A 20,535-nucleotide genomic window follows, 5' to 3' on the forward strand; every position below is an offset into this window, starting at 1 on the left:
TCTAGGGTGATTTATATTTCTAGAGATGGAGTAGCAAATCACGGTTCCATCTTTGGGAATGCTATCAGTGGTCTTATACTAATTTGATGAGGTAGTCAAAGCCCAAGGAAAATAGTTTCAGGGAGCAAAGGTTTATATACACCAACTCTTGAAATGAGATTCCTTGTCACAATACATTCTTTGTGGACCAAAGACGTAAAGGAATTTTCACAAATGCCAAAGCTAGGAAATTCTGTGTTTTAGATACTTTGTCTCAAACAAAAAATGCTAAGATTTTAGGATGAATTTAGAGCCTTTACAAACAGTGAAAAATGATCCCAAATTAAAACAAAAACAAAACAAAACAAAAACAAAAATAAAACCGTTTCTCTACCAACAGATAAAATTATAACATTGTAAATTTTAACAAAAATTATCCTCCTATTCAATTAAATACTGGCTACCACAGTTTTTAATTGCACTTTTTTCTGCCAATTTCCCACAAGCATAGTCCTTACCTTTGCAAATTCTGGAGGTGGACTCTTCCCTCTACAGAGATTAGACAAAGCCCATACTGCATTCCGGGTCATGGTCAGGCGGTTTTGCTTTGAAAATAACCTATAAGCATGATGGTACAAAGGTAAACTATATAAGAGACATTAATTCTCTGATGGCATAAGATAAATATTAAACTAACGCTTTTGATAAACAGATGTCATCAAATAGCTTTTCCTCAGAACAGTAGAAGTTTATTAATTCTAAAATAATGAATTCAGAATTTTGGCACTGGTATAAGATAGAGTACTTGAAGAAATGATCTGAACAATTAAAGAAGAAAATATCTGGAATGAAAAATAACACCAGGAAATTCAAAATGGTTTCTAAAAATGTACTGCTTTCTGGGGTTGGGGGTAGGGGGAAGGAGAAGAAGAAGGAGGAAGAAACTTACTGCAAAAGAGGAGGAAGGATATTGCAGTCTAAGACATAGTCCCTGCACATGGTACTATCTCCAGCAATGTTGCCAAGAGCCCAGACTGCCTGTGAAAGAATCATTTATTAATGATGGTTATATAGTTTAATTCAATCATAATTCTTTCAAAAAAGATGCCAGTATATAAGAATAATACTTTATAAAACATATAAGAGTTAATCAACATATTATATATAAGAAAATTAACTAGTAACACTCCTAACATCACTCATCAGGGAGTCAAATGAAATAGAAGATAAATAATATTCTAAAGTATATAATAAACAGAAAGAAATGTGAACATTCATGGTATTAAGTTTATAAAAGGGAAGAACTAATTCTTATATTCTTTATCTTAGGGGTCCCCATCCTCAATCCTAAGGAACATTTCATACAGCCCTTGATATATAACAGAGATTCAAATGGCTTACACAGCTGATTAAAAATGTACTGTATGCTTGCTTACAACAGATAACAGTGAACAAAGAATTTAAGAACAATAAAAATGCACATTAACTATACTAAACTTTTGGGGGTAATGGTTGTAATTATGTTAATTATGATGGCTTCGTGGGTATATACACAGTCAAAACTTGTCAAATTGTGCATTGTAAATATATGCAGTTTATATCAATTAAATATTTCAATAAAGCTGTAAAAGAAAATTATATTCATTTAGCAGTGATTTGCCTTCACAAATCTGATAATGTTGGCAGTAATAATAAATTCATGTTTTCTGTCTTTTTCTGCACAAAAGTGGCAAAGACCTGCTACTTCAATCAACACTAGAGATGTCTATTAAAAAAAAACTTCTATTAGTAACTGCATACATGGCCTAAAAAGTACATCTTATAGTGCTTAAAGAATTTCAGATTTAGAAAGGGAAGACTGTTAGATGCTGCAGAAGCTTCATGTGTATTCATAGCTGCTCCCACTACCATCTGAGCTCCACCGCAAACCTCCCCTCCCCGACCCCACCCCTTAATCCCTCCATCCCCCAGCCCACCCCACATCTGTGGAAAACTTGTCTTCCATAAAACTGCTCCCTGGTGCCAAAAGGTTGGGGACTGCTGGTTTTATGTGTCTAGGAGAAATTGTGCCCACAGTCACTAAGAAATTTTCTATTTTGGTTTAGATTTCTAGAACACCCCCTGTGACAAACCATGATTAATCATAGCCAAGTGATTAAACTCAGGTCCTGAATATGAATGAGAGAAAAATTTTATTCTTTTATCTGCTTCTTTATATTTGTTTCATTTTTTACCTGTTCCTGGACATCTTCAAATTCTGAGCTGAGCAATTCTATGAAGATGGGCACAGCTCCTGCCTGAATCACAATCCGGGTCTGAAGAGAATTTCCTGAAGCAATATTTGTCAGTACCCAAGCTGATTCAAACTATAAAGATAAAAATAATTTTCATTATCTTATTAGAATTTAAAAGCTTATTTACTTACAACAATTACATCTTCTGTACATGAAGAAAAGTGTCTGAGATCATTATTTGAACATAAACTATTAGTTGAATACTCTATCAATAATAAAGAAGATTCCCAGAAGAAATACCTCAGCCTAGAATAATATTCAGGGTGTTTAAAATTTTAGATGAAGGTACAGTTGACATGAGACTATAAAAAGAATGAGGGAGTTTCACATGCTGATATGGATGATATGGAATGATCTTCCAAGAAATAAATGAAGGAAAACAAAATGCAAACTGTGTACATTAACATGGTATCATGATATATTTTCTAAAATGGTTAAAAAGGAATATATGCATTAATTTACTTATTGCACATATTATCTCTAGGAGTCACAAGAAACTGTAAACACTTGTTGCCTACATGAAGAGGTCTGCATGACTAGGGAACAAGGATGGGAAAAACTTTTCACTAGAAAGCTTATTTATCTCTTTCGGCCTTGTACCATGTATATTATCTAATTAAAAATATAATTTAAAAAAATTCAATGGTATGCCCTGTAAATCAGGGATCAGTAATAAATCATCAAAAGATGTACCTGTGATTCATCTAAGCTTTTGGATCAATTAAAAGGTAGCTGTCAGGCCAGGCACAGTGGTTCATGCCTGTAATCCTAGCACTCTGGGAGGCCGAGGCGGGTGGATTGTTTGAGCTCAGGAGTTCAAGACCAGCCTGAGCAAGAGCGAAACCTCGTCTCTACTACAAATAGAAAGAAATTACTTGGACAGCTAAAAATACATAGAAAAAAAAAATTAGCCGGGCATGGTGGCGGATGCCTGTAGTCCCAGCTACTCGGAAGGCTGAGGCAGAAGGATTGCTTGAGCCCAGGAGTTTGAGGTTGCTGTGAGCTAGGCTGATGCCATGGCACTCTAGCCCAGGCAACACAGTGAGACTCTGTCTCAAAAAAATAAAAAGGTAGCTGTCATATAGAAAACTAAATCATCAATCTTTGGGGGTAGAGGAAGATGGAAGAAACAGGCAGACAATCTGATTTAGCACAATCCAAAGCTACGCGAATAACAGCAAATTCACAGAAGACATTTAAAGAAAGAGATGTTCAAAGAAAACTATAAAAGTGACATACATGAGCGAGATAAAGTGGTTTGGTAGCCTAACAGCACATTGATATTACAGCAGTATAGAGGCCCACACTAGGAGTATCTCAGTCAAAGAAAAAATATTCCATCTGATAACTTTTTGTTATAACAAAAATACAGAAGACTTGAAAATTAAACCCCTAATATCAGGAAATAAAAGCTCTTCATACATTCATCTCTGTAATTAAATTACTAATGAAAGCAATGCTTAAACCCTTTCCATCTGTCTGAACTAAAACTTTACATTTGTATGGTACTTTATATTTTCTAAGCATTATTCACATATTTTCAGGTGATCCTCATAACAACCCAGAGAAGTAGGGTGTCTCTTGCTTTTATAATTTGTAAATGAGGAAAACTATCAGAAAAAGATCCACCTACTGACTACTGACTTGAGTAATGTTACACAGCCAAAGAGAAGGACTAGATTACAGCCTCCTAATCTGGTATCCTGGGAAACCCAGACATAGTTTCCTCTCTGAAACATACCTATAACACTAGAATATTTTAATTGCTCACAGTTTTGGTATCTAGGATAAGAAATTTCAAATAATAGTAGGCCAGATTACTTATATTATTAAAAAAAACCCAGTTCACATAGAATATAGTTTCTTTTACTTAAGTAAAAAAATTATTCAGTAAACCAGAGTTATGTGATGTAAGTATAAAAGCAAACTGTCCTACCAGAAGGCAGGCTCAAAGTTTAACAAATAGTCATCAGATACTGCAGAGATCAAGTTAAAAGAAATGAAAACTGTGAAGAAAAGCAACCTGGAAAGAGTTAAGTAAGATCAGCATACATATCTACCTATATCAAAGACAAAAACGATTGCAGTGAGATTTTGATGCAACAGAAATGATAATAATAATCTGGGTAGATAAGGGATATATTAATTGTTAGAAAAAAAATCACTTACAATACTAATTGGTGCCAGCATTCTAACTGCCATTTCATGAGTTTAGCACCAAAGATCTCACAGAAAATAAGTGAAAATTCCAGAAGCTACTCAAGTGAATAATATGGAGAAGCAAAATAAATAAGAGTGACAATGATTAAGAAAATGAAAAATGAGTGAATAACAGTCTGAACATGGAAGGCAAAAAATTAGAAATTAATACATTTTAGCAAAAGAATAATATGCCAGAGTTATGTTTATTACCAAGAAGTACACAATGATGATAACCTTTGAATGCAAAGAAGATTTAAGAATGAAAATCAAAAAGTAGTTTTGCTATTATCAGGGACAGAAGTAGATGGATGCATAACTGTAACCAGAGGGACACTGAAAACACAACCATATTCATGCATTAAAAGTATACACACACAGGGTACTGATTACTTTGGCGTTTTCACCTTGTGAAAATTCATCAAGCTATATTTACGAAATTCTCATGTGTATACCCATGTGTATGTTGGTGATATGTATGCATATAGGAAATGTATGAGAGAGGAGGAGTGCAAAAGAGAGAGTTTCCCTCATGACAGGCCTCTGTTAATGTTGGAAGAAGCAATTATCAAATGTATTTAACTGTGTGCTTTTTAAAAACTGGATATACTTTAAACCTGCGGTCCCCAACTCCCAGGCTGAGGACCAACACTGGTTAATGGCCTATTAGGATCCAGGCCACACAGCAGGTGACCTGCAGGCAAGCAAGTGAAGATTCATTTGTATTTACAGCCCCATCGCTGGCATCACCACATAAACCCTGCCTCCTGTCTGATCAGCAGCTGCATTAGATTCTTATAGGAGCACGAACTCTACCGTAAACTGCGCATGGGAGGAATCTAGCATGGGAGGGATCTAGGTCGTGCGCCCCTTATGAGAATCTAATGCCTGATGATCTGAGGAGGTGATGCTAGCACTGGGGAGCAGCTGCAAATACACATTATCATTAGCAGAGAGGTTTGACTGCACAGTAAATGCAATCTGCTTGAATCATTCCAAAACCAGCCCCTAGCTCCTGAGTCCGTGGAATAACTATCTTCCATGAAACCAGTTCCTGGTGCCAAAAAGGTTGGGGACCACTGCTTTAAACTACATAACTTCCCCTTTCTCTTAGACTGTACTTTAAGCTGCATTTCACTGAGATTTGCCATCTTTTTAAAATTTTTTCTTTTAAAAATGTTTCAGCTTTGGATGCTACACTAAAATTTAATAAGAGTTGTGAAATGGGAAAATCCAGAATCAATGGCAAATACAAATGCATAAAGTTAAACATCCCAAAAACTTAATTTAAGTATGTAACCATTGAGACTCAAGAGAAAATCAGAAATCTGAAAAAATGAAAGAAAAAAAAATCTGAGAAACAGTATCACCTAAAACAACAAATGGTGGCCAAAATAATTATAATCTTTACTTCCTTTTCATTGTTTTAAACTGTTATATATTCTTAATATTCCAAGAATGGCACCATACAAAGAAACAACCTATCATGCAGCTATAACTTCTTATAAATTATAATTCCACTATTATTTTTCACTGTCCAGAACTTGCTAAAAAAGGCTACAACTAAAATCTGCACACTGAAGGTTTGATATTTTCTCTCTCCCCTTTCTCAGTCTCTACCTTCTGGTGCTCAGTTCCTTATATAAGGAAAATGAGAATCCAAAGCTGAAGTACTTCTGACCTCCTATCAAGTTTCCCACTCCAGATTGAGGTACGCCTGGTTCCCTTTCTCCATTTGGATCAGGACTCTGTTGCTGGCCACTTTGCCGGTTCCACTCTGGTTCCTAGCAAATGCCAGGCTCACCTGGAGAGCAAGTGAAAAGAAAGGCTCACATCAGAAAAATAAACCCAGATATCAAACTCTGCAGAGAACAGTGCCTGAGTCATCTGAGCAACCTTTGAGGAAAGGCAGAAAGATCAATGAAGATGGGAAAAGACATAGGAGGATGAGGCTTACTGCAGTTTATTACATTAAGCTTTTAGAGGGGACAAGAAAGGCAGAAAACGGAGACTAAGCCAATTTAATTCAAATTTACAACTTTTAGAGGAGTACCTGTCCAATGTTTGTAAGTAGGAGATAATTTACTTATGTCTAGCTATTTTTATAATCTTCTATAAGAAGGTTTGAGAACGTAACATCTCAGCACTACAAAGATGCTGAGAGACTGGACTCAAAGAATCAAAACGAAGTGGGATCACAGGACATACCCATAAACCAGACCAGTCTCATGAAAAAAGGCTCTAGTATATCTGAGACCTAAACATCACTGACCTTGAGAATGCTTTTTAGCTAAATGGCATTGTTTGCTTCTAAAATCCTAGATTCCACCCATGTTCACTTGCAGTTTGAGGGCAAGTGAGTATCAGGTAGCAGTGCCCAGGCATTTTTATATCCCTGGTTTGAGGTACCTAACTGATTTTAGAAGCCAGAAAGAAATTTAAGAGATCCTTTGCTAGGATTCACAGTTCTATGCCTATGGAATGAAGAAATTAAGTTTGTTCACAGGATTTATCCATGAGATTATTTCTCTTATTTATTTCCTCTTAGCACAATATAGTATGACTTAGTTTCTGGAAGAGAAATAGCAAAAGCCCTATTCGAAGATCCACTCTTCAAATTTCTAATAAGTAGGTAGGGGTATTAGGGATAGCTTACACCTTAGTGCTCTCCCAGAGGGAGTATCCTCCAAGTTTTCCAGAGCCACATCTAATTATTTGCAGACATGGCAGAGCAAAAAGTCTCATGGCTTTAAAGTCTCTCTCAATATACTTGCTCCTGCTGTTTCTAAGGTGGACAAAATTACCCATTAGTCACACTGGAGAGAGAACACCATGTTGTGTAAATGTGCACAACAGAAAATCTGGAGACGTCAACTCTTAGATGATAAGTAGGTGGGTTATTTCTAAGTCTTAAGATGGCTGAAGTGAAAATCATGAGGTGGTCACTTCCAGAGGAATCATTTTGCTGTCTTTCAGCCTAAATTATTAATATGCACAAGGATGGAATCTGGGAATTTAGAAAAAATTAGAGATTTCTCAAGGCTTTCATCTTCAGATATGTTGAAATATAAGTTCTGAATCAAAAAATGATGTGGAATTTACATGTGTTAGCCAGAAGAGGGCACTGTCTAAACTGTTAGAACAAGGAGTAAATTCAATCTCTTTCAAATATTCTCATTCCCAGAGATAGGACAGAAACATTTTTTTTAGCACAACAAAATGATAATTTTTCCCTACCTCCCTCTTCCTACAAAGCATTTCAAATGATAAACTGCAGTAAAGCTTCTCATTTGGTCCCTCTGGTTCTCTTGGCAAGTTGCTTAGGGGCTCAGGCTCTGTTCTCTGCAGTGTTGGCTGTCTGGATTTCCTTTTTTCTGAGAAAAGTCTCTCTCTTCCCTTGTTCTCGGGGTGAATGTGATTATTTTTCAGGTGTCTGATGATCCTGGCCTTAGATGGGGACCAGAATTATAATCCAAAAGGCAGCTAGCAAAACAGAATCTTGATTCAAATGAACACAGGGATTGGCAAATGTCAAACTGGAGAAGAAAAACTGATAGGACAAAGAAGTACTCTACCTTTTCTGGATTTCTTATTTTTCCTCTGGAAGGAACTCATCACTGCAACAAAGAGTGTAAAAGAAGGAGAAAAGGGTGCTAGGGGGAAAGGAGAGAAAATATCAAGACAAATCATCAATTCTTTCGAATGATCTGCAATAGTCTGCATAGTAAGGAACCTGGGGACACGAGCTATCATTTACAATAATGCCCCAGTCCCTAAGTGGCACCAGCATTAGAGTAAAGCAAAAGCACACAAATGAGGTGGGGGGAGCTATTTTTATGATTAGCTTGTAATTGTCAAATATTTACTTGGAAAAATAATCACATTTTGTGAACTACTTGGCACTTAACCAATTATTATAGTTGCAGAATCTCTTTAAAGGGCTTAAATCCTTCAGATTAGATCCTACAAATAAATGAGAATTTAGGGATCACAGGTAGGTTAATAATAAAGAGACTAACTCAACTGGCTACTCCAATGAAGTCTAACCACTGTAAAATCACCAGTTTACTAAAAATACAACATTTTTCAGGAAAAAAATAGCATTGTAAAATTTCTAGATAACTCCCAGGATGAGAGTCAGTCGATAGGTGGTTCCTTTTATTGTGAAAATTATTCAACCCAGAGTTTGAAGAATTTCTTCTTGGAATCCCTATATAGTACAGTAGTAAAAGCCTAAATTGACAGTACTAAGCACAGATTCCTAACAAGGTTATCTCGTTGCCAGCTTTTTTGGGGTGCGGGTGGATTAATTAGGACCAGGTTTGGGAATTAGTGAGTCTCTGATCTAGCCCATGTTATGCCATCCCAAGAAAGCCAACAAGTATAATCTAAAACTTCCTCATAATTTTATGTAGCCCACACACAGGTTTCTGTCTATAATGGCTCCACCACTGCAAACATTTCCCTATTAAACACCATAAAACATTTTCGATAATTAAAACTGAAAAGAATTGTGGAGTATAGCCAAAGCCTTTGTGTTAACAAAACTATAAGTTTGCAATGTAGTTGTCAGAAATATTATAAACAAATTTAACTCTTCATATAGATTAAAATAAGTAATAAATTTGTATACAAAAGTTTTCAAAGGGAATTAAGTTATGAGGCAAGAAATGAAAATTGTTCGCACCTGCAGTGTACAATTCTCCTTTCGCTTGAGGAATTCCACAAACCTCGCCACTACTCCTGGTGTGCTGATAACTTCATCAATAGGAGGGTTAGGTTCTGTTTCCCCATAAAATAAAAAGAAAGAAAAAAAAGGAATCCTTTGACTTCAATGCAAGAACTTGATAGCTCAAAATTACTTCATAACAGCCCTCCCTCCATATTTACCATCTCCTTTATGTTGGAAATCTACCCTCAAAAATAAATAAATAAATAGAGTTCAATCACCTTGAGACCAGGTTAGTGTGAAAGTTCTCACAAAAAAAGTAAGTCTTAATATGAAAATGGAATATGGATAGAATTCTTAAATTAAAATTATTGTCTCCACTGTTATAGAAAACCTAGAGATTGGGGGCAGGGGAAGATTGAAAGTCATTCACTGTTAGTGTATACATCCTTCTAGCCCTTTTTCTGTACATGTGTTTTCAGTCCATCTGTTTTTGTTTAATATAAACTGTCTTGAAAGTCAGCATTATGGGATTCTCAGTATGCCTACAGAATTTAATTTTTTACCTGTAGTGATAAGTAGAAGCCAGCAAGAATTCACTAAGACTGACCTGCCAAACTAACCTTGTGTTTTCATTTATGATAATACAGTATCTTAATGAAGTCAATCAATACAAACTTACTGAGTGAATAGAAATGTCATGGACAATCAGATTTATAATTTCAGCAAGTGATTTGATAAAGTTTTTGACAATCTGTATGCAACAATGCCAGAAAATGGCAGTCAGAGCACAGTAATTACAGAAATAACATAGGCAATAAAACAACAGGAATAAACTCAAATTCAGCAAAGGCAATTTTTAAAAATTCATACGACTTCACAAATAAAACCTAAAAATAGTTCACAAATAAAAATGGCAGGAGTTTAGTTTGCTGATAATTCAATAAAATATTACTAAGCCATGACTACAAAAATAACATAACATCTTGGACTACATTATTGGAATACAGTCTTAAGACTTGGAAGGTAGGCTGGGCACGGTGGCTCATGCCTGTAATCCTAGCACTCTGGGAGGCCGAGGTGGGCGGATGGCTCAAGGTCAGGAGTTTTCAACCAGCCTGAGCAAGAGCGAGACCCAGTCTCTACTAAAAATAGAAAGAAATTAATTGGCCAATTAAAAATATATAGAAAATTTAGCCAGGCATGCTGGCACATGCCTGTAGTCGCAGCTACTCAGGAGGCTGAGGCAGTAGGATCACCTGAGCCCAGGAGTTTGAGGTTGCTGTGAGCTAGGCTGACGCCACAGCACTCTAGCCTGAGTGACAGAGTGAGACTCTGCCTCAAAAAAAAAAAAAAAAAAAGACTAGGAAGATAATCTCTCACCATACGCTACAGTAATAACAACACATATAGAATACTGTATTCTAGTTATGACATTTTTAAGAGGGATACAGGCAAGTGAGAATATATGCAAGAAAGTAGTAAAGTGGTAAAAGGCCTTTAAAAAAATACATTCTGGGCCGGGCGCGGTGGCTCACGCCTGTAATCCTAGCTCTCTGGGAGGCCGAGGCGGGCGGATTGCTCGAGGTCAGGATTCGAAACCAGCCTGAGCAAGAGCAAGATGCCGTCTCTACTATAAATAGAAAGAAATTAATTGGCCAACTAATATATATACAAAAAATTAGCCGGGCATGGTGGCGAATGCCTGTAGTCCCAGCTACTTGGGAGGCTGAGGCAGGAGGATTGCTTGAGCCAGGAGTTTGAGGTTGCTGTGAGCTAGGCTGACGCCATGGCACTCACTCTAGCCTGGGCAACAAAGCGAGACTCTGTCTCAAAAAAAAAAAAAAAAAAAAATACATTCTGTGAGAAAACCATTAGGCTTAGCATGCTGAAAAGAATTAAGACTTTTTTAAAAATAGGAGTATGCAGGTATACCTTCCTTCAAATGTTTAACAAGTTCTCATGCTAAAGGCAATTTTTTTTGTTGTTATCATAGTGGTAGTTTTGTATTCCACTTAACTTTAAGGGATATATTAATGTTTTTTTATATGATGGTTGTTTAGAGTCGCTAATGACTATCAACATTTTAACATGGTTCAGGATTTCTTTTTTTAATAATACATTCCAGAGAGAGGAACAGATCAGTCTCCATGAGTGGATAAACACCAGTTCAGGATTCTTTTTACTTGCCCATGATGACAGCAATTATCAAATACCATTCTATACCAATTATAACAAAAAAAGTAGTTACCCTGCCCACCAATATATCCATACTTTTCAGTGATAAACTGCTAACATTAAAATCAATAATTATTGCTCTTTCAAGTGACAGCTTAAAAGCTGTTATATAAAAAGAATGAAATCTATCAATCTGAATTAACATGAGATCATGACTACTATTCACTATAAGGTCTTTTATAAGACAGCTCAAAAATGAAAGTAATGCTGTTTTCTGGTCCTGCAAAGATTCCACAAATAAATACGGAAATTTAAAAGTTAGGCATGGTTCACACTTACACATATGTCTGTATATTTCTTTTTATTCTTTGATTGATAATCATACTCCAAAACAAATTATCTGTGGTGTGAAAGATTATGAGAAAGTAATATTTTGTAGACAGATGAAAAACATATTCCATATATTCATAGCTCACCTTTTGAAAGCAATTTCCTGAATTTCTGTGTTGCTGAAAGCTGTTGCTCAGGGCTATTAGAAAATATCATTTCAATCATGTCAGAAGTGATGACACCACCCTGGGATCACAAACAAAAAGCAAATATAATAAAGCATTCACCTTAATCCAAAGGTAAACAAACAGATATTATGACCAAATTATTAAGTTAATCATACTTCTCCAGTTACAAAAAGGTAGGACAAACTTTACATATAAAAATCTGTTAGATAATTAGTAATGTAATGAAGCCAAATTCTTTATCTATCATTAAAAAGCTCACAATAGTGAGAAAGCAATCTTGGTAGTAACACTAAGACAAGGAGCTTATTTTTCTTCCTCTCCTCGCTCATTACATGGCTGGCTGTTCTTTGTTATCCACATTAAATGTTAAGTTCTAAAAGAAAGCTTTTTATGACCTCCAAACCACTCTATCTCTACTATATCACCCTACTTTAATCCTATGCCCATCTCTTATCACAGTACCAGATATATTTCTGGGTTACTTGTTTATTGCCTGAGTTCCCCCAGTATACTGTGATCTCCTTGAAAGCTAAAGACCCATCTATCTTACCACTCTACTATTGATGGCTGGCATACAGGAGATACTCAACAAATATTTATTGAATGGGTATAGAGTGGTCCTATATAAATCACAGATTCTGGCCACTGCAAAATTCAACACCTGATTCTTACCTAAAATTTTTATTTTCTTACTTTATTAAAACTTTTCTGTTTCCCACTATAACCTATCCCCAGTATTAGCAGTTAACTTTCTTCTCCGGGTCATTTGCCACAATGTAACAAAGTTCTTATTTCATGAAGGGTTACAATCAACAAAATGAACTATGAAGAAAGTTACACTGAACTGTAAATACTGGATAACTGGTAAGCAATACCTAACACTTAAGAATTCCCATGGGGAATATGAAGCATTCTGCTCAAGAGTCAGGAAAGTAACTATTTTCAAAGTTCAAATAAAGATCCCTGTATGATTTGTTATGAATATGCTTGCATATATATACATATATATATAATCAATATCTTTTTCTTCCCTCTCTCATCCTTTTTAACAAGCTGTAATGACTTGACATTATACTATTTTAAGTGTTGTTACCTTTACATCAGTAGTATTTAAGTCACAGGCTATTCAAGAGGAGGAATGACCATCACCCAAAGATTTTGCAACCTCTTCTGGGGAAAGTGTACAGATGCTTCTCAACTTAAAATGAGGTTATATCCCAATAAACCTATCTTAAGTTGAAAATATCCTAGGCTGGGGGTGGGGAGGCAGGCGCAATATATGTAACCTTAACATTTGTACCCCCATAATATGCTAAAAAAATAAATAAAAAGAAAGAAAAAAAAAGAAAATATCCTAGGTTGAAAATGCATTTAATATACCTAACCTACCAAACATCATACCTTAGTCTAGCCTACCTTAAACATAATCAGAACAATTACATTAACCTACAGTTGAACAAATAATTTAACATAACGCTAATTTATAATATAATGTTGAATATCTCATGTCATTTCTTGAACACTGTACTGAAAATGAAAAACAAAATGGTTGTATGGGTACTCCAAGTATGGTCTCTACTGAATACGTATCACTTTGGTACAATTGTAGAGTCGAAAAATCCTAAATCAAACCATCATAAGTCAAGGACCATCTGAACATTTTCAGCTGCGAAAAAGAAAGTTACATCATCTTAGGTGAAGTTACAATTTTGTTGTCTTTGAGACTAAATATGGTGTAAGGAAATGTGTATGGATACCAAATTGACAAGGAGTAGACTCTGATGGTTAATTTTATGTGTCAACCAGAGTAGGTTACAGAACCCAGTTATTTACTCAAACACAAGTCTAGATGTTCCTGTGAAGATATTTTTTAGATTTGATTAACATTTAAATTAGTACACTTGAATTTAAACTGCCTTCATAATGTAGGCTGGCCACATCCAATCTGCTGAAGGCCTTAGGAGCAAAGACTGAGGTTTCCTGAAGAAAAAGAAATTGAGCCTCAAGACTGCAATATTAACTCTTACCTAACCTTACAGCCTGCAAGCTTACCCTGCCCTACAATTTCAGACTTGCCAAGTCCCAATCATGTGGGGCTACTTCCTTAAAATAAATCTCTCTCTGTCTCTCTCACTGGCTCTATTTCTCTGGAGAACCCTAATACTAATACGATCCATAAGATACTTTATATTCATGTAACACCATTTTTTTAAAAATTGGGAAGATTGACTTTCTTAGAGGACTAGAAGAATTTATCACAAAATGATAGTTTTGGCAATAATGTCTATATCAATTCCAAAGGAAATTATACTCTCCTAACTCCCAAAGAAAACTGGTTCATATAAACTGGAGATCTATGCAGGGAAAGAAATTAAAAAAACTATAAAATACCATGTATAATATGTCACCATTTACAAAAAAAAAATAAGGAAAGGAGAACACTTTTCTTTAACACACAAAATGCTCTCAAAAAAAAAAAATAATAATCAAATAACGGTGGTTGCCAGTGGGGGGAAAAAAGGTTAATGAGATAAAGATATATATTTTTCTTTTTTAAAAAACCATGCATACATAAATATATGACCTATTTAAAAATTATAAAATTAATTATAATACACTGAAAACAGGTCTGGTCCATATAAATAAAGCATAATTTTTTATCTCTTTTGTAACTTAAAAAAATTACAAAACGGTTTTACAACAGAAAATTCCAACAGTTCTGATATGGAACTAATTTTTTAAATCATACAAATGTCAATTTTGTCAATGAAATGAGTAATAAAGTGTGATTTCATTTAAAGTATCTCTTATTATTCAACTTTTGAGGAATAATGTTATAATGACTTTTATAAGTTTTTAGCTGAATTAATCTTTATAATTTAGTCAATTTTGTTTAATTGAAAATTATCCAAAATATAGTAAATATTTAAGGAACCATAAGAGTAAGTATGTGGCTTCTGTTTAAAAATAAAATGCCAAGTACTTTGTAAAGCCATCTAAACTTTTTTTTTAATTCAAAAGGAGATCTATATTTCATATCTTCATCAGAAAAACACTAAGACAGTTCATTATCTTACTTACTGGTGCCATCTCCATGTTATTAATCTGGGCCTCATGAAAGCCTCCATCTGACATAACTTCTTCTTCTGTTTCTTCTTCTGCTGTAGCAACATTTCTCCGTTTAAATAACTGAAATATAAAAGACTATTAGTAATATAATTCTAACACAAGGGAGTTCAATAGCCAAACACTAGGCACCCCATTTAAAAAAAAATAGGGATGGAGCTCTTTGAAAATCATTTTCAAAATTCTAAATCTTGTACTGGCTCCAGCCCTTCCTGATGAGGAACTATTTCAGATTTCTCCATAATCTTTTGAATATAATTAACTATCACAATATACTATACCCATACTTGACAAAGCAATACTTACTAAGAAAGGCCTGACACTACATGCCATAAAAAAGGTAAAGTTGGAAAAAGGAGCTGAGGCAAACTTGGCCATTTCCTTCATCCCTTTATGTGAAGTATGCAACAGGATAGTCTTTACAATACATCAGGGAAAATAAGGATAAAAACTACACCCAAATGACTTAATACTTCTCTCCTAAGCTTCAAAGATAGTGGTATGAGGCTTCTGACCTTCCCAACCTGTCCAGCAACCAGTGACAAATGACAACTGCTTGAACAATACCTTTAAAGCACCCATTAATTTGTGTAGGCAATGGAGACTAGTTCCCCCCAAAGTCAGCCAATAAAGGTGATTTCCATTATATCCTTAAGAGACCTGGGCAGTACACTTATTCATCAAGCTATCATCTATCATGGACAAACAGTACTTATCCTCCCCCGTCCTAAACAACTAAAAGGCAGACAAAATACATAAAATAATGTTCTTCAGCCACTGGACAACAGGAAGCACAAGGCAGTGATCCCTCAGAAAGAAAAAGAAAAAAAAAGCCCCATGATTGCCTCAGATTATTGCCTAGAAGGAGTTTCCAGGCTGCAGTGCAGGGAAGGTAAACCCAAACAGAGCTTAGACTCCTTGAATTAAGGAAACAGAGTTCAGAACAGGAGCCCAAGACACCAGAAATTCACAAGGCAGGGAATAACACAGAAAAAATGCCAAAGCCCTACAGAAGGTTCCCTTTGAGTCTTAAGTTAGTATTAATCAGTATGTAATCACGTTCTTCCAGAAGACAGAAGCGGAGGGAGTACTTCCTAACTCATTCTATGAGGCCAGTATTATCTTAATATCATAACCAACTACCAAAGGCCTATATAAACAGTTTTACCCAATACATCATTTGCAGTTATCAAGAAAAATATCACAAGACATATTAAAAGATAAAAAACAGTGTAAAGCGACAAAGCAAGCATCAGAACCAGATTCAGATATAGCAGGGAGGTTGGAATTATCAGACCAATAATTTAAAACTACGATTAATATGCTAAGGGCTTTAGTGGATAAAGTAGACAGCATACATGAACAGACAGACAATGTAAGGAGAGAGATGGAAAGTTTAAGAAAGAATAAAAAAGAAATGCAATGGATCAAAACCACTGTAACAGAAATGAATGCCTTTTATGGGCTTATTAGTAAAATAGACATAGCTAAGTAAACAATCTCTGAGCTTGAGGATAACTCATTAGAAACCTCTAAAACTGAAAAGAAAACAGAAAAAGTACTGAAAAAAAGTAGAACAGAATATCCAAGAACTGTGGGACAGCTACAAATGGTATCACAAACACATAATAGAATTACAAGAAGGAGAACAGAGGAAAAAACAAAAGAAACATTTTATACAATAATGAATTAGAATTTCCTCAAATTAATGTCAGATACCAAACCAAAGATCCAGAAAGCCCAGAGAACACCAAGCAGGATAAATTCAAAAACCATAAAAACTAAACAAACAACAGAACACACACACACAAAAAAAAAAAACCCACATTTACAGATATCATTTTCAAACAACAGAAAATCGAAGATAAAGAAAAAAACTCCGGCCGGGCAAAGTAGCTCATGCCTGTAATCCTAGCACTCTGGGAAGCTGAGGCGGGCAGATCATTTGAGCTCAGGAGTTCGAGACAAGCCTGAGCAAGAGCAAGACTCTGTCTCTACTAAAAATAGAAAGAAATTACTTGGACAGCTAGAAATATATAGAAAAAATTAGCCGAGCATGGTGGCGCATGCCTGTAGTCCCAGGTACTCGGGAGGCTGAGGCAGTAGGATTGCTTGAGCCCAGGAGTTTGAGGTTGCTGTGAGCTAGGCTGACGCCACAGCACTCTAGCCTGGGCAATAGAGTGAGACTCTGTCTCAAAAAAAAAAAAAAAAGAAAAAACCTCCTAAAAGAGAAAAAACACTGTACCTATATAAGAGCAAAGAGAAGAATTATTTCCAACTTCTTAAAACCACACAAGCCAGAAGAAAGTCAAATATTTAAAATGTTGAGAGGAAAAAAAAAAACACCAACTTACAATTCCATATCTTATGAAATTATCCATCAAAAATGAAGAAGAAATAAAGACCTTCTCAAAAAAACAAAAACTATTGCAAGTACAACTGCTTTGCAAGAAATGTTACAAGTCCTTTAGCGAGAAGGAAAATGATATAGGTCAGAAACTTGGATCTACATAAAGAAAAAAATATCAGAAAATGAATAAGTGAAGGTAAAATTAAAACTTTTATTTTTCTTATTATTAATTGACCTAACAGTTAATGCTTTTTAAAAATAATAACAGCAAGAATACATTTGATTATGTATGCTTATGTATATATATATATATATATATATATATATATATATATAATCACATATGTTTCTGTATAAGTGAAATAAATAAGAGCAACAATACCAGGGATGGAAGGGACAATAGGAATATCTTATTATAGGGTACTCACACTACCAGCGAAAATGTATAGTGTTATTTGGAGGTGGACTTGTATTCATTGTAAATGTACATTGCAAACTCTAGTGTGCACACTAGACAAAGTAAAAAAAATAAGTACACAATGCATATACTAAGAAAGGACAGAAAATGCAAATCATATAAATGCTCAATTAAAACCACAAAGGCAGAAAAAGAGTAGAAAACAAAACTTGGAACGAAAAACAGGGTTAACAAATAGAAATCAGTAACAAATATGGTAAGTATTAATCCAACTATATCTACCATCACTCAGAATGTCAACAGTCTCAGTGTACCAATTAAAAGACAGAGATTGTCAGAGTGGATCAAAAAACAAGACCCAACTATATATTGTATACAAGAAACCCACTTTAAATATAAAGACACATAGATTATTAATAAAAGCAAATGGATGGAGAAAGATATGCCATATTAACACTAATCAAAGTGGGAGTAGCTATAATAATTTCAGACAGAGCAGACTTCAAAGCAAGGAAAGTTATCAGGGATAAAGAGGTGTACTACATAATGATAAAGAGATCAATTTTCCAATACATAACAACCCTTAACATGTATAAGCTTAATAATAAAGTGTCAAAATATGTAGGCAAAAACAAATAGAACTGCAAAAAGAAATAAAGGATTTCACTATGATAGTTGAAGAATTCAACACCCCTCTATCAGAAATGAATAGATCAAGCAGGGAGAAAACCAATATGGACATAATTGAACATATTATTAATCAACTGGATATAATGAATACCCATAGACTAATTCATGCAAAAACAGCAGAATACGCATTTCTAAGCTCACATGGAAATTCAGTAAGTTAGACCACATTCTGGGCCATAAATGCACCCTAATAAATTTAAAACATAGAAGTCATAAAATGTCTGCTCTCAGACCTCCATGAAATTAAATCAGTAACAGAAAGGTAGCTAAAACAAAATCCCCAAATACATGGATATTAAATAACAACTCTAAGACCAATATATGGGTCAAAGAAGTAATCACAAGAAAAATTTTAAAATATTTTAAATTAAATGAAAATAAAAATACACAACTTGTCAAAAATTTGTGGGATGAAGCAAAAGCAGAGCCTAGGGGGAAATTTATAGCATTAAATGCATACAATAGAAAAGACAAAAGATCTAAAATCACCCAATCACCTCAGAAAACTAGCAAAAGAAGAGCAAATTAAATCCATGATATCAATGAAATTAAAAATAGGAAATCAGTAGAGAAAATTCAATGAAACTAAACACTAGTTCTTTGAAAAGATCAATAAAATCTATAAGACTCTAGGCAGGCAAACTAATAAAAAGACAAAGGACACAAACACTAGTATCAGATATGAAAGAGGGGAAACCACTACATATCCCATGAACAAAAGAATACTATGAACAACCCTATTGTCACAGATTTAATAACCTAGATAAAATGAACCATTTCACTGAAAGACACAAAACTATCAAAACTCACACAACATTCGGAATAGGCCTATATTAAAGAAATTGACCAATAATAATGTTCCAAAACAAAAAACACCAGGCCAAGATGGGTTCACTGGTGAATCTTATTCAACATTTAAGGAAGAAATTATACTAATTCTCTACAATCTCCTATAGAAGACAAAAGCAGAGGACATACTTCCTAAACATTCTATTAATATAAAGGCCAGTATCAGATTAATATCAAAACCAGAGACATTATAAGAAAACTACAGACCTCTCTGACAGACACAGATGCGGAATACTCAACAAAATATTAACAAATCATACTCAACAATGCATAAAAAGAATTATCCACCATGACCAAGTGGAATTTATCCAAGGTGTACAAGACTGGCTCAGCAGTTAAAAATCAGTTAATATAATCCATCATATCAACAGGCTAAAGAAGAAAAATCACATATAATATCAATAGATACAGAAAAAGCATGTGACAAAATCCAACACCTATTCAATATGATAAAAACTCTCAGTAAACCAGGATTAAGTGCAAATTTATCAACTTGATAAAGAATATCTACAAAAAGTCTACAGCTAACATCATACTTAAATGGTAAGAAACTAGCTTTCCTGCTAAGAACAGGAGCAACACAAGGAAATCCCCTATTACCAGTCCTTTTCAACACTGTACAGGAATCCCTAATGTAATAAGAAAAGGAAATAAAAAATATACTGTTGAGAACAGAAAAAAATAAAACTTTTTTCTCAGATGACTTAACTGTCCATATAGGAAATTTTAAAAGTACCAACAAAAAAACTCCTGGAACTAATAAGCAACTATAGCAAGGTTGCATGATACAAGGTTAATACATAAAATTCAATTAATTTCCTATATATCAGCAAGGAACAAGTAGAATTTGAAATTAAAAACAGTATCATTTACATCAGCACTCTAAAAAATGGAAAACTCAGGTATGAATCTAACAAAATTTAGAAAAACTACAAAACTCTGACGAAAGAAAGCAAAGAACGAAATAACTGGAGAGATATGAAAACATATGTGTCAAATAAAACATATATATATGAAAAAGAAAAAGAAAAAATCTCAATGGGAGAACACAGGGCTAGAACTGGACATACAAATACAAAAAGAAAAAATATCTAAACAAAAACCTTACACCCTTCACAAAAATTAACCCAAAATGGATCACAGACCTAACTGTAAAATTCAAAACTAAAAAACTGGAAGCTAACATAGGGGATGCTCTACATGACTCTGGAATGACAATGACGTTTCAGATATGACAACAAAGGCATAATCCATGAAAGAACTGA

At 34.6% G+C, this 20,535-nt stretch overlaps 1 protein-coding gene across 1 annotated transcript in view; it reads right to left on the minus strand.

Annotated features, from left to right (window-relative positions):
• Nucleotides 1-20,535, minus strand: part of KPNA1 (karyopherin subunit alpha 1) — a 66,328-nt gene that overhangs the window by 17,636 nt on the left and 28,157 nt on the right. Inside the window, exons 3-8 of the mRNA XM_012780492.3 lie at nucleotides 14,919-15,026; nucleotides 11,796-11,895; nucleotides 9,160-9,254; nucleotides 2,214-2,345; nucleotides 929-1,017; nucleotides 498-597 (exon numbers count right to left, since the gene is read on the minus strand). Of these exons, the coding sequence (XP_012635946.1) occupies nucleotides 498-597; nucleotides 929-1,017; nucleotides 2,214-2,345; nucleotides 9,160-9,254; nucleotides 11,796-11,895; nucleotides 14,919-15,026 (624 nt within the window). The remainder of the gene's footprint in view (nucleotides 1-497; nucleotides 598-928; nucleotides 1,018-2,213; nucleotides 2,346-9,159; nucleotides 9,255-11,795; nucleotides 11,896-14,918; nucleotides 15,027-20,535) is intronic.

This window comes from Microcebus murinus, chromosome 1, assembly GCF_040939455.1.
Source record: "Microcebus murinus isolate Inina chromosome 1, M.murinus_Inina_mat1.0, whole genome shotgun sequence".
NCBI lineage: Eukaryota > Metazoa > Chordata > Mammalia > Primates > Cheirogaleidae > Microcebus > Microcebus murinus.